The sequence below is a fragment of the Phodopus roborovskii genome, unplaced genomic scaffold, assembly GCF_943737965.1.
Source record: "Phodopus roborovskii unplaced genomic scaffold, PHOROB, whole genome shotgun sequence".
NCBI classification, from domain to species: Eukaryota; Metazoa; Chordata; class Mammalia; order Rodentia; family Cricetidae; genus Phodopus; species Phodopus roborovskii.
This window is the reverse complement of record NW_026126549.1, coordinates 4,824,033-4,839,002: the sequence shown is the minus strand read 5'-3', so window position 1 is coordinate 4,839,002 and position 14,970 is coordinate 4,824,033. Positions and strand designations below refer to the sequence as shown.

The window sequence follows — 14,970 nt, the reverse complement described above, 5'->3', positions numbered from 1 at the left end:
GGTTGTTTTTCTATTTGGTGGCACACACCTTTTTAATCCCAGCACTCAGGAGGCTGAGGCAGGCAGATCTCTGTGAGTTCCAAGCCAGCCTGGTCAATATAAGTTCCAGGACAGCCAGAGCTGTTGTTACACAGAGAAACTCTTGTCTCAAAAAATAAATAAATAAAATAAAATAAATGCACCTCAATGACAAAATATCCTTTTCCCATGTTTTTCTTTAAAAAAAAAAAAAAAATCTATAGTACTTCTTTCTTTGGAATTCATACCTCCTACTTCTAACTTAATCCAACATTTAGCCCCTAGAACCATGAAGCCTATCTTTCTTCATTAGGCCAGTTACTAACTTCCCAAGTCTGATTTTCCAACCATGAAAATGATTGTAGACTTCAAATAAAAGCCACTTCACAGTTCTGTTCAATGAGATGACCCCTGTCAAACAACTTAAGGTAATAGTCAATATACACTAAATTGTATTATCACTTTCAATTACTCCCAATACCTCATCGACCTTAACCTATATAAGGCACTTAGTTATTTCTTTTTAAAGTCTGCCACTGATTTCCTGCTTCAATAGCCTACAGCTACTATTTTCTGATGCCAGTTATATGTAGAACATGTCCTGAGATCTTTATATACACTACTTCAACACTTCCTCACCAAAACCCATTGAGGACTAAATAAACAGATATAGCACCTGGAACAGCATCTAACAGAAATGCTTGCTACTAATTACTGTTACTACATTAACAATAGTGTCCCATGCTATTAATATTATTAATATTAATGTTATTACTGTCATTAATGTCAGTTGTTATTGCCCAGCTATTATCAGGCTGCTATTATCTGGCTGTCATAAACATTTCCAGCCTCCAGTATTTCTGATCTTCAACTACATCAACTTCATTATGTTGAAGCCTGTGTTTACATAGAGTTCCCATTGCTTGGCATGTTCTTCCCACATCTTTAGATGACTGTCTATCGTTCATTATCCAGACTCCAGTTCCAATATCATCTCAACCTCTTCCCCACCTCTAGGGTCTCATAGTCCCTCTCTCTGGAGTTTTACCCAATCTGAGTTTTCAAGTACAACAAATGCCATGAAGCACTCTATCACCTACTTTTACCCATCAGTATACAGCTTTTAGTATATTGATACTATGCCTTACTGTTTAATAATGAGCATGAACACTGAACACTTCCTATTTACCAGGACAGTTACATGGGCATTTTCTGTACTCTCTTAATTATTAAAGCAACCCAAGAGGAGTGTAATGCCATTTCTACAACAGAAAAATAGCTTGTTAAGACAGCTAGTTTATGAGTCTCACTCCTGTTTCCACCAGCAAAGAAATCCAGGTCTGAAATATCTTGTCCTAAGTATTTATTAGTAGTCAACCAAACCCTCAGCCAACAAAAAGGCCCTAGGGTAAGAGATCTATACACAAATCAATCTGAAAGTTACTTTTAGGGCCCTCAACCAGAGGCTCTCTGAATTTCACAATGACTGCAGGTGAAATGAGATCCCACCACTTCCAACATTTTGAGGGAAGTCTATAAGCATAAAGAGAAATTGTCTTTAATTCTTTTCAAGAACATCCTGGAAATACAAGTATATTTTTCCAAAAGTAACCTATCCTGACGAGCAAACGCCTCAGAGAAAATACAGTACTGTACTTACATACAAAAGGCAAATTATGGGAACAATGAATCAGCTGGGACCCAGGTTTGAGTCCCAGCCCAGCTAACTAGCTCCATAAACCTTCACATCTGTAGGCTGGACTCCTCATTTGATGGGGTTAGTTTCTTTTCAAATTTAGATCAACCTCAATTAAAATGGAAGGTCTTTAACAAAGGACTTTTTCCTTTATTGCCAGCAGCTAGGCCAGTAACTGTCAGATTGCATAAGTGTATGAGGTAGAATAAGGTGACTGCACCTCAATATTGGTTTATTACCACATATATACTAAGCATCGTATTTTTCACTCTATGATAGACCCATTATGAAACATTTAAGGGATGCAAATACAAAACAAAGCCCAGTTTCTGCCAAAGCAGCCAGTTTAGCATAAATCGAGAGCAATGCTAAACTAAATTCTCTACAATATGTTCTGCAAAGCAAGGAGACAAAATCACAAGTAATCAAGGTTGGCCTGAAATTTATCACCCTCCTACCTCAGCTTCCTGAGTGTAGATTAACAAGTGTTTGCCACCATACATAGCTCCACAAGCAACTTCTAAGCCAAGAGGCTAAGGTACCAAATACCTGCAGCAGGCCATCTAATTAAAGCCTTATTAGACTAGGTTTTGCAGTAATAGCTAGGGTCTAGACTATGAGTTATAAGTCTACAGGGCTACTTGCTGTGAAGCTGAAGATACTCTCCAAAACTCTCCCCTAAGACCCAAAACTAGCTAAAGTGACCGCTTGAGACCAGAATCAAAAAATAAACTTTCTATCACTAACACTGGAGGACCCTGAAAATGCACCCTTCGTTACACACGTATGGGGGCGAAAAGGCTCAAGACTGACCTCAGAAAAATAAGACAAAACCTAGTTCCTGCCAAACGGGGAATTTCTGTGTGTGACATTCTGAACCTGAAAGCCATTATTTTCTTCTAAGCAAGACTTATCTCCATTTCCTTGGGAAAATTCATCCCTTGCTCTACAAAACACGAGTCTCAAAATCAACCCTGCTGTATTCCTTTTAAACGTTGAAAAAAAAAAAAATGGCACAATTCAGAATGGGAACTGAGTATCTGAAATGGTATTTTTTCCCCTTACAGGAAGGGAAAAAAAAAAAGTATGTACATGCACAAAACATAAGTCACCTTTTTTTTCTCTCTTCAAAAACCACCTACAAAGAGATGGCATTTCTCGGCCACTCTGATCAAGCTTTAATCACAAACTGCAAAGGCGCTGAGTGAGGAGGTCCCAGAAAGGTCACTACTACCTGTGTAGGGAGGGCTAAGGCGTGGGTCGAACAGAGACAGGTCGCAGGCTGGGGACCGGGGCAGATCAAGCCACTTCCTAGAGTGACAATTCCAACCTTTACCCGTTCTACCGCCCCAGCCCCTCTGAGAAGTCCCCTCGACCACTGAGTGGACGAGTGAGTGGCCTGGCACCGCCTTCGGCCCGCGAACGGAGCCTGCAAGGCGGTCCAAACCCGGGTAGAGGGCCCGGGGAGCAGAGCCTTCGAGGGAGGGGGAGCTTTCGCGGCCCAGCAAACGGTCAGGGTGCGAACCCTCACAAAAGAAACGGAATGGCGAACGAGGGCCGGGGGAAAGCAAGAGAGGCTCAGGAAGATGGAGAGGGAGGCCGGGAGACACGAGGCCGCGGAGGGCGTGGGGAGGCCACGGCGAGTCGGGCAGGGCCAGTCGGGCAGGGCCGGCCGGGCGGGCGGGCGGGCTGGCGGGCGAGCAGGCGGCGGAGGGGAGCGGCCAGCCGGGCCCGCCAGGTAGTCCGGGAGCGCGGCCTAAGGCTGAGGCTCGCCGACCGGGCCTGCGGGCCCCGCGGAGGACACGGGTGCGCCCCGCCGCGCGCAGGAGGCCGCAGCCCAGCCCCGGCCCGGCCCGGTTCTCATTCAAGCCGCTTTCCCTTCCCCCTTTCGCCAGCCCCACGCGGTCCGCCTCGGGCCGCCGCGACTCCCGTCCCGCACCGTCCCCTCGGGCATCCGCAGCCAGCCTCTGCCCCTGGGACGCCAGCGCGCCGACATGTGAGGGAAGGCGACGCCCTTTACCTCAGCTCCCCCGGGTTGAATCGCTCGCCTTCCCCTCCGTCCCCGCCACGCTCCGCCATTACAGACAGTCGCGTTCATCCACCCGCCGACCCGGCGTCCCCAATTGGTCTGAAGAATCGTCAATCCCACACACAGAAGGCGGGACTAGACTAGTTCTATAAGATGATTGGTGAATCTTGCCATCAATCTTTGCGTTAGGGACTGCATTTGCTTTGCTATTGGACAAAGGGCCCGCCGACTTTGAAAGCGGTATTGAGACTGTCAGTTGATTGGCCGCTCGTAGGCTTCATGGGAAATGAGACATTGGCAAGGAGGAACAGGTAGCGCCCTCTTGTGGCAAGAAAAACTAGGTCCTCCCAAATTCCGCCCAGCCTCACGTAGCCACGTAAGTGCGCGGTTTACAGGAGCCAGATGTGGAGCCATATTGGCCATTAATAGCTCAGGCCGAGATCTTGTGCCGTTATATGAGCCAATCGAAATCGGCCTGATCGCACCTAACCCAATTATCAAGTTGCAAAGGAAAACAGTGTTTCTCATCTTTGCAGTTAAGTCACTATGCTGTATATGCTTTTTTTCTGGAATATTACAAGCATACCTTCCAGCTCGCCTAATCAACAGCAGGCTGAATGTTATATAATTTACTGCATTGAAATAAGTAAACTGAAAAGGGAACCCTCTGTAATTAACAGCTTTAGCTGTAATTTAACAGCTTTAGCAATATTCTTCTTTAATCTCAAAGCTGTCTAAATTAGCACACCCTGATACCAGAAGTAATTATAAATATGCTATACTTTTTACTTAAAAAAAAAAAAAAAAAAGAACCCAGGGATTTCAATGGCATAGTGAAAATGACCACTGTCATTACTGAGCTCAAATTAATAACAATAAATTTACACAGACCTAATATATGTGCTATGCACTATTCTAAATACTGATCATGTATTGTTTCTTTTAGACTTTGAAACCCACTAACAGGTAAATACAAATAGCCACAATTTATAGGTAAGATAGAGACACAAAGGTTAAATTACTTAACATATGCAGCTAGTAAATGGTAGGTCTTGGCCTTAAACCCAAGGCAGTATGGCATCAAAGTCCCACAGTGGTCCAAAGTGATTCTACCAACACAAAAACTTGTGCTCGAATGGCCATTGTCCCATTATTCATAATGCTAAAAGAGGAGATAGCATCCCTCAGCTGGTAAATGGCTTTAAAATAGTATATAGCCATATGATGGAATATTTTTCAACCTTGAAATAGCTATAAAAATATCCATTGAAAGCAGTATACAGGTTAAAAAAAAAAAAAAAAAAGACACAAAAGGCCACTGCTGTGTTTGCTCTATTTATATGAAATGTCCACAGAAAGAGAAAGAAGATTCACAGTTATGGAGAGGAAGTGAATCTGAGGAACAGAAGATGGCCACTAACAAGGTTTCTTTTTAGCTGTAGCCTCCCCTCCTCCAATCTATGCCCCCCTTCCCTCCCTCTTACTGGGTTTCAGCTCCCAGCTTTGGCAGACACCCTTTACCCAACCACAGACCACACCTGCCAGAAGACCAGGCACACAGCCTGTGGACCTTCTCAGCGCTTTCTGTTTCCCCAGACCAATTCCATGGGGTCCTCCTAGTGCTTCAACAAAACACCAGTTGCACCCTATGCCTCCTGTGGATTCCACAGACCACCCCCCACACTCCCAACCTCTAACACCAGCAAGGACTCCTCATGAACACACTACCTGAGGCCAGCAAAGCAGGCAACCCAAACCCAACACACTCTCTGAATATTCAGAGAGGAAACAGAAATTACATTAGCCAGGGTTCTCTAGAGTCACCAGAACTTTTGGAATGAAATTCTCCCCACCCCCCCCTCTCTCTCTCTCTCTGTCTGTCTCTCTTTCTGTCTGTCTAGCTGGAAGGTGTAAAAAGAGGGAATTTATTGGAATTATTTACAGGCTGCAGTCCAGCTGATCCAACAGTGGCTATCTGTGAATGGAAAGTCCTAAAATCCAGAAGTTTCTCAGTCCCAAAAGGCTGGGTGTCTCAGCTGGTCTTCTGTAGACTCTAGCACCAGTAAAGGAATGGATGTACTAGCAAAGTGAGAGCAAGTAGGCCAAAAACAAAGACTACCTTTTTACCATTGTCCTTATAAAATCGCCTAGCAGAAGGTGTGGCCCAGATTAAAGGTGTGTCTTCCTGCCTGGAGATCTGGATTAAAGGTGTGTGTCTTCCCATCTCAAAATCTGATTTAAAGTTGTATGTCTTCCTGCCTCAAGATCCGGATCAATGATATGTCTTCCTACTCAAAGGTCCAAACCAGTAGTGGATTCACCCACTTAAAAAAAAAAAAAATCTCTCACAAGTGTGCCTCCATTTCCGGATTGTAGTCCACCATAGCCATAGATATAGTCAAGCTGACAACCAAGAATAGCCATCACAAAAATCAAGGAACAAAATATCCACCCAACAAAGACAAATGAAGAAATCAGCACCTAGACCTATAATCACCCCAAATCCACATTCCTAGATGCCAGTGTGAGGACATGATCAAAAACAGCCAAGGCAAAATGTCTCCACTAGAGATATGCTTTCCTACCACAGAAGGCCCTGAATCAGTATTCTAACACAACCGAAACACACATACACAAAGACCTTAAAACCATCTGTATGAAGATAATAGAGGTCATTAAAGATGAAACGAATAAATCCCTCAAAGAAAGCAAAGAAAAAACAAACATCAGTTGAAGGAAATGAATAAACCATTTAAGAACTGAAAATGGAAATAGGAACAAAGAAAACACAAACTGAAAAAATTCTAGAAATTAAAAAATGTAGGAATTCAAACAATAATTACAGAGGCAAGCTTCACCACAGAATACAAGAGATGAAAGAGAGACTCTCAAGGATGGAAGTCACAGTAGAAGAAATGAATACATCGTCAAAAGAAAATGTTAAATCTAAAAAAATTTCTAACACAATGACATCTGGGACACTACAAAAAGTCTAAACCTAAGAATAATAGGGATAGAGGAAGTAGAAGAATCCCAGCTCAAAGACCCAAAAAATATTTTCAACAAAATCACAGAAGAAAATTTTCCTAATCCAAAGAAGATGCCAACAGGTGGTGGTGGTGCACACCTTTAATCCCATCACTCAGGAGGCAGACGGATCTCTGTGAGTTTGAGGCCATCCTGGTCTACAAATCAAGTTCCAGAACAACCAAGGCTGTTACATAGTGAAGCTCTATCTCTATAAATAAATAAGTAAATAAATAAATAGAGAGTTCATAGCACCTACCAAAATTAAATCAAGATCAGATAATTTAAATAGATCTATAACCCCTAGTGAAATAGAAGCAGTCATTAAAAGTCTCTCAACAAAAAAAAAAAAAAAAAAAAAAAAAAAAAGAAGAAAAGAAAAGGTCCAGGGCCAGACAGTTTTAACACAGAATTCAAAGAAGAGGTAATGCCAATACTTTTCATATTATTCCACAAAATAGAAATGGAAGTAACATTGTCGAATTCATTCATTTTATGAGGACACAGTTACCTTGATTCCCAAACCACATAAATGCTCAATGAAGAAAGAGAATTACAGACCAATTTCTCTTATGAACATAGATGCAAAAGTATTCGATAAAATACTTGCAAACTGAATCCAACAACACATCAAAAAATTATTCACCATAATCAATCCACCATATTAATAAACTGAAAGAAAACACACACACACACACACACACACACACACACACACACACACGATCATCGATCATCTCATTAGATGCCAAAAATCTTGTGACAAAATTCAAAAAGTCTTGGGGAAATTAAGGATATAAGAGATACACCTTTACATAATAAAGACAGTTTACAGAAAGCCAACAACAAATAATTGGAGTGAAACTCAAAGCAATTTCACTCAAATAAGAACAAGACAAGACTGTCCACTCTCCATATCTATTTAATATTCTACTTGAAGTTTTAGCTAGAGCAATAAGACAACTGAAAGAAATCAAGGGAATACTAACTGGAAAGGAATAAGTCAAGTATCATTATTTGTAAATAATATAATATATAAATGATTCTAAAAATTGCACCGGGAACTCCTACAGCTGATATACACTTTCAGCAAAGTGACTGGATATAAGATTAACTAAAAAACAAAATCAGTAGCCCTCTTATATACAAATGACAAATGGACTAAGAAAGAAATCAGGCAAACTCCCTTCACAATAGCCTCAAATCCAGGCACACTCTGTAACACCAATTCCAGAGAATCCTGATACCCTCACACAGGCACACCTGCAGGCAAAACACCAATGCACATAAAATACATTTAAAAAATAATTTTTAAAAAAAGCAAATGAAGATATGCCTTCCCCTTTGTCAATTTTCAAAATGAAATGATGGTTTGATGACCATGTCAACTATACTCAAATTAGATATGTAATTTCCTTTTCCTTTAAGTATTGTATAAACAGAGCTGTTTTTCAGTAATTAATGTGTTTTATTCAACTGTAATCATTTTGATGCTCAAATCTCTGTACATTACCCAATTACTCTTTATAACAATCATATGCAATATTACTACCATGCCCTTTTACTTCCTTCCCTTTGATGAAACTAAGATGGGGCTAAATTAATCAACTGAGAACAAAGTACCAAAGAAGGTCGGTGACTTAGGTCCCTCTGAAATAACTCCAGTCACCAGTTGCATACAGACTTGGAGGGTAGAGGGACATGTTCATATTTTCTAAATCCCTGTTTCCCCTGAATGTAGCTCAGTGCAAGGCAACAAATAGTTCAATGATCAACTAATAGTTTGCTGTGACATAAAAATCCTCAGTAGTTCCCAGCCTTCCTACTCATGCAGCCCTTTAATACAGTTCCTCAGGTTGTGGTGACCCCATCCATGAAACTGCTTCATTGCTCCTTCATAACTCTAATTTTGCTACTGTTAGGAATCATAATGTGGATATCAGATATACATTTCCAAAGTGCCGAGACCCACAGGTTGAGAACCACTAACTTAGATGCAAAAACGTACATGGACTAGCTTCAAAATGTTCAAGGAGGGAGCAGAAAGGATGAGGAAGGAAGATGTGAGGAAGGAGACATAGGTGGTAAAAATGCAGCTGTCTGTAGTGGATGTTAATCTTTTTTACATGTAGTTGTCTGAAATAGGTGGTATGCCATGCCAGAGGACAGTTTGTCAGGAGTTGGCTCCCTCCTTTACACCATGTGGTTCTGGGAACAGAACTCATGTCATATGGCTTTGTGCAAGCATCCTGACCTGCTGAGCAATCTCACCAGCCCATCATGGATGAGTCTCTTTTTTATTATTTCTTTTTATTCCATATTGGTGTTTTGCTTGCATATATGTCTGTATGAGGGAGTCAGATCCCCTAGAACTGGAGTTACAGACAGTTGTGAGCTGCCATGTCGGTGCTGGGAATTGAACCTGGGTCCCCTGAAAGAGCAGCCAGTTCTCAACCACTGAGCCATCTTCTCCCTAGCCCATAGATGATTTGAGGGGTGGGGTGGGACTGAGACACAGTTTCTCTGTGGTTTTGGAGACTGTCCTAGAACTCACTCTATAGACCAGACTGGCCTCAAACTCAGAGATCTGCCTGCCTCTGCCTCCCGAGTTCTGGGATCAAAGGCATGTGCCACCACTGGCCCTATGGATGAGTCTTAAAGCCAGGCAATGAAAGTTTATGGTACTACACTTGCTGCCATTTGATACTTGAAGTTTTCCATCAATAAACAAAATATTCTAGAGCCATTAAAACACAAAGAGCTGAATGAAAGTATTTAAACAAATACACAGCAAAAATATATCTGCAAACATTGTGCATCTACTAATGAAGAAAGATATTTCACCATGGGAACCATCCCAACACAAACTAAGTTAGATAATAACTGTGTCCTTAAGATGACAAACAGTACACATTAAAGAGAAGACAGCATCTTTAACATTGTCTTAGTTAGGGTGTCTATAACTGTGATGAAACACACAAGGGTTTACTTGGCTTACACTTCCATATCACAGTTCATCTTTGAAGGAAGCCAGGGCAGGAACTAAAACTGGACAGGAACCTGCAGGCAGGGGCTGATGCAGAGGCCATGGAGGAGTGTTGCTCACTGGCTTGGTCAACCTGACTTGCTCAGCCTACTTTTTTATAGAGCCCAGGAATGGCACCACCTACAATGGGCTGGGCCCTCCTCCATCAATCACTTGCTTGCATACAGGCCTAGCTTATCGAGGTATTTTCTTTCTTTTTTGTATAATTTTTAATTTAATTTAATTTTATATACATTGGTGTGAGGGTTTCGGATTCTGTGGAACTGGAGTTATAGACAGCTGTGAGCTGCCATGTAGGTGCTGGGAATTGGACCTTGCTTCTCTGGAAGAGCAGTCAGTTCTCTTAACCACTGAACCATCTCTCTAGCCCCAAGGCATTTTTCTTTCTTTTTTTAATCTATGGTATCTTTTTTTTTTTCTAAGATTTATTTACTATGTATATAGTTCATCCTGCAGGCAGGCCAGAAAAGGGTACCAGATCTCATTATAGATGGTTGAGAACTACTATGTGGTTGATGAGAATTGAATTTAGGACCTCTGGAAGCGCAGCCTGTGCTCATAACCTCTGAGCCATCTCTCCAGCCCCTGCCGAGGCATTTTCTTAATTGAGATTCCCTCTTCTCAGATGACTTTAGGTTGGTCAGGTTAACATAAAACTATCCAGCACAAAATGGCATTAGAAAATTGGATATCTACACATAGAAGAGTTAAACTTGATTTTTTTTTTCTCTCATCCTGAACATAAATCAATTCTAAATGGATCTAAGAACTCAGTGATTGACCTGAAATTCTGAAACAACTTCTAGAAGAAAAAGTAAGGAATACATTTTAGGATATAGATTCAGGTGAAGACTTTCTGAACAGAATTCCTGGTGCCCAGGACACATGACCAATAAGTGGGACTTTGTGAAACTGACTTCTAACTGCTGAGGACTCGTTACAGATGGAAGAGGTGGCCTGCAGAATGGGGGGTGGAGAGCATTGCTAGATACACATCTGACAGGGGATCAGTTTCTAAAATATACAAGGAACTCAAAAAGCTGAACACCTTAAATACAAACAGCCTAGTTAAAAACTTGGCTGTGGAACTTAACAGAATTAGCAGAAGAAATACAGGTAGCTAAGATATATCTTTAAAACTGCTCACCCGTCTTTAGCCATATGGGAAAAGAAAATTAAGACTACTTTGGGATTTAATTTTACCCATTTAAACTAGCTAAAATTAAGAAAGAAAAATGACAACAAATACACTGTAGGTGAGAATAAAAATTGGTTCAGCCACAACTGAAATCTTTGGGAGTGCCCCAGAAAACTAGAAACATATCTGCAGTAAGATCCAACTACACCCGAAGAGTTCCGTTGTCTACTACAGAGACATATACTCATTCATACTCAGAGCTGCTCCATTTATTGTAGCTGGGCAAGGTGGTTTAAGTAAGAATGACCCCCCCCCATAGGTTTATATATTCAAATACTCAGGGAGCAGCACTACTTGAAAGGGTTAGGAGGTGTGGCCTTGTTTGAGGAAACGTGTCACTGAAGAAGGCTTTGAGATTTCAAAAACCCAAGCCAGGCCCAGTGTGGCTCTCTGTTTCTGCTGCCTGCATATCCGAATGAACAACACTCAGTTACCATGTCTGCCTGCATGATGCCATGCTCCCTGCCAGGAAGATGATGGACTGAACCTCTGAAACTGTAAGCAAGCCCCAATTAAATGCTTTCCTTTTGTAGAGCATGGACTAAGATACTGGGACAGGAAAACAGCCTGCATGCTCACCAACTGAACATGAAAAATGAAAATGTGGAACCTATATACAATGGAATTTCATTCAGATGTAAAGAAGAATTAAATTTACAGTTAAAGCATTATACTGAGTGAGGTAACCACTGCCCCAAAAGATTAACATTTAAGATATTTATACCTTTATGTTGACCTTGGAGTACCCATAGAATCCAGAATCTAGAAAGGAAGGGTTGGTGGGAACCGGAAGTGAGATCTTACAGGACAAAGGTGGCATGAAGTGGGGGATGGGGATGATGCAGAGAGGCATTTACATGGGGAGAAGGGGGGAGGCATGCGAGACAGAATGAGTAAACATACACAAAAATCTGTTTTTCAATTAGTTACCCAACATAGGGGATTATGCTCCCCATAGAACCAGTGGGTTGCCATATTGAAAGTCCAGTACCAGATTTGGGATACTTCTTGTGTTGTTGATTAGAGGTATTCCAGACTGTCCCACCCCCCCCCAAAAAAAAACAGACTATAGTTATTGTTATAGGGTGTCCATCAGAACTTAACAGTAAAACATTATTGCTAAAAACCATGCATGTTGGTCATGAGACACAGAGAAACAAAGTTGGTGCTGTCCAGGACACTGTTAACTGGTTTAAGCAACAGACAATGGCTAGTGAATTCATGAAGTGGCAGGCCCTCAATATGATTTCGGAGACCACCTGAGATCTGTGAGCCACATATTATATTGCTGAAGAATGACTTTAGTAATAGACTATATTGCTGGGGATTGACTATCTGTTTGCTTTCATAATTATTCTTAGTAAGATACCATATGATTATTTAGGTTTCCACTTACTAAATCAAATGTCAAGCACATTCTGTAAACAGAGTTTGTGGTTTTCCTAGGATAATTAACCACACATTTACAATCTCTTGGCTTATTAACAATAGATGGCTATACTCAAGTCCATCGTGCATTCATTTTGCTGCTTTACTCTCTGAAATGTTGAATTTGTTTAGACTAATTAATAACACACTGGGAGCCTGGTAGCTTATTAACATAAACAGTTTATCAACTCCACCATATAAAGTCATACTTCCACTGTCCTTCCAATGTCGTAAGGAAAGGTGATCCCCCCTTTTTTCTCTCCTGTAAAACCAATAGCACCGCTTTCATCCTTTATTCTAGTCTGACATCACACTGTTAAAATCTTCTTGTTTCTCAAAATTAATAGCCATGAAGTCTTGTAAATATCACATAAAGATAATATTCAAGATTGTATTATAATACTATTTCATTTACTATTTTTCCTCTATAATTTCCTTAAAGAACCACCTTGAGAAGTTATAAAAGTACTTGGTTGAAGAGCTGAAAGAGATCTGCAAGATGGCCTTGTCCACTGTAGCTCAGCAAATGAGCAAAGAAAGACTGTGCATTTAACTGGGGCCAGGGGGAGACAAAGGACAGCCCCAGGTGTGGTTCTTTAGGAGCTATCCACCTCATTGTTGACACAGGATCTCCCCCTGGCTTGGAACTTGCCAAGAAGGTTAGTTAGGCTGGCTGGCCATCATGCCCAGGGGTATCTACCTGTCTTCACTTCCCCAGTGCTGAGATTTCAAGCCCAAGTCACTACCCCCCCCCCAGCTTTTGTTACATGAGTTCTGAGAAACTGAACACAGGTCCTTGTGATATTTTGTTTGTGATCTAACAAATAAAGCTGAGCCACCAGTTACCCATAGAGGACAGGCAATAATGGCACACACCTTTAATCCCAGCACTCAGGAGACAGAGACATACAGTGAGAGGATTTCTAGGGACAGGATCACCCATTCTGTCTGAGGATTTGGTAGAGGTAAGAACTAGTGGCTGACTGTTCTGCTTCTCTGATCTTTCAGCATGTATCCCTATACCTGACTTGGGGTTTTTATCATTAAGACCAATTAGATTTGAGCTATACGTCCTCATTCTTGAAAGGCAAGCTCATTACCAATGGAGTTGCCCCTCAGACTAAATACTAAAGTATTCAGAATATACTATTGGCAAGCATCTTATATGAATTTCCTCATTTAACTCTTCATGACAATAATGCATGATAACTAATTGTAACCATTTCACAGATGAGGGAAATGAGTCTTGGGAAGTTTAATCATAACTCGGGTTCATATAATCAGGCAATCCCATACTAACAATGTTTTTCTCTGGATCCCAATATGATACTTCTTACAGTTTAGGCAGAAACGAAGACACAGGAACTGTTTGGAGAGAGCTCTTATTATGGAATGTGAGGGGACAAACTGGGATAACCAAACGATACATTGGAGACTTCATTTTGGAAGAAATCTTAGGAACAATAGCGATGCCATTAAAACGGAGCATAGATGTACAGGGGTGGGAGGGGCAGTAGGAGAAGGGCCTAGAGAGGTGGATAGAGTTGTACTATATTCTGAGTGGCCGAACATTCGTATTTAAGGGTTTCGGGGTCAGGTGACAGATCAGGTGTGCTTCTTGGAAAGGCCAGTATTGAGCACCGTGAGAATGAGACTTACAGCAAGCTCACAGTTACAGAGCTAGTACAAAGCTCTTGAGATTGACCTAGATGAATCCCCAGGCTGACAACAAGGAGGGGAACAACTCAGAAGTTATTCCAAAGTTAGAGTCAATAAAACAGAGTGATAGGTTAGATGGCTCAGCAGTTAGAACATGGGCTGTTCTTCAAGAGGACTCTGGTTTGATTCCTAACACCTGAATTCAGGTTTGCAACCATTTGTAACTCCAATCCCAGGGAATCCAACACCCTCTTCCAGCTGGTCTGGGACCACAAATATGGTACACAGACACACATGCAGACAAAAACACTCATACACATAAAAAGGAAGGGAATTAAAAAAAAACATTTCAATATGCAGAGTTAACTTATTCACTATACAGATTAAGAACAATTGTGCTCTGTGTAGACTTCTGTAGGGCCCTGCATGGACCCCCGAGGCACCTTGAGCAAGCCTGAAGATGTTGACTGGAACTTCTTGCCCCAGAGTTGTTATTGGTACTCTTCCTGTTTTCTTGCCCCTCTCTCCCCAAGTTGTCATTGGTACTCTTCCTGTTTTGCTAATGCACATCTGGCAGGGAGGAGCTAAGCCTGTAAGCCTGTTATTTTCCACTGTGCTGTGAGTCAGTATATAAGCCCATCCCATCCCCTCAATAAATGGCATTTAGCATTCCGACATTGCTGTTGAACGAATGACCCGCTGTCATGTCTCTTATTTCAATCTCTAGGCCTTCGCTCAATTCGTGGAACACTTCCTCTTTAGACTGTTTTACACTGATTCATAGCCCAACCCCCACTAATGAACTATCCTTTCATCAGGTCCTCTCTGCTTTTTAGAACAAAATAGAAAGTAAAGAATGTGGAAATAAA

General features: G+C 41.5%; 1 protein-coding gene across 7 annotated transcripts in view; it reads right to left on the bottom strand.

Annotated features, from left to right (window-relative positions):
- Tcerg1 (transcription elongation regulator 1) overlaps positions 1-3,837 on the bottom strand; it is a 53,143-nt gene extending 49,306 nt beyond the window's left edge. For 5 of the 7 annotated variants that reach the window (XR_007835551.1, XM_051200840.1, XM_051200841.1 and 2 more), the window contains exon 1: positions 3,735-3,823. Coding sequence is in view for 5 of the 7 variants with exons in the window: in XM_051200840.1 (XP_051056797.1) it covers positions 3,735-3,793 (59 nt within the window). In the remaining 2 variants the exon portion in view is untranslated. Of the gene's footprint in view, positions 1-2,826; positions 2,948-3,734 lie in introns of those variants that run through there. The other 2 variants (XM_051200839.1, XM_051200844.1) reach the window with 2 other exon arrangements.
- Positions 3,838-14,970: the final 11,133 nt, after the last annotated feature.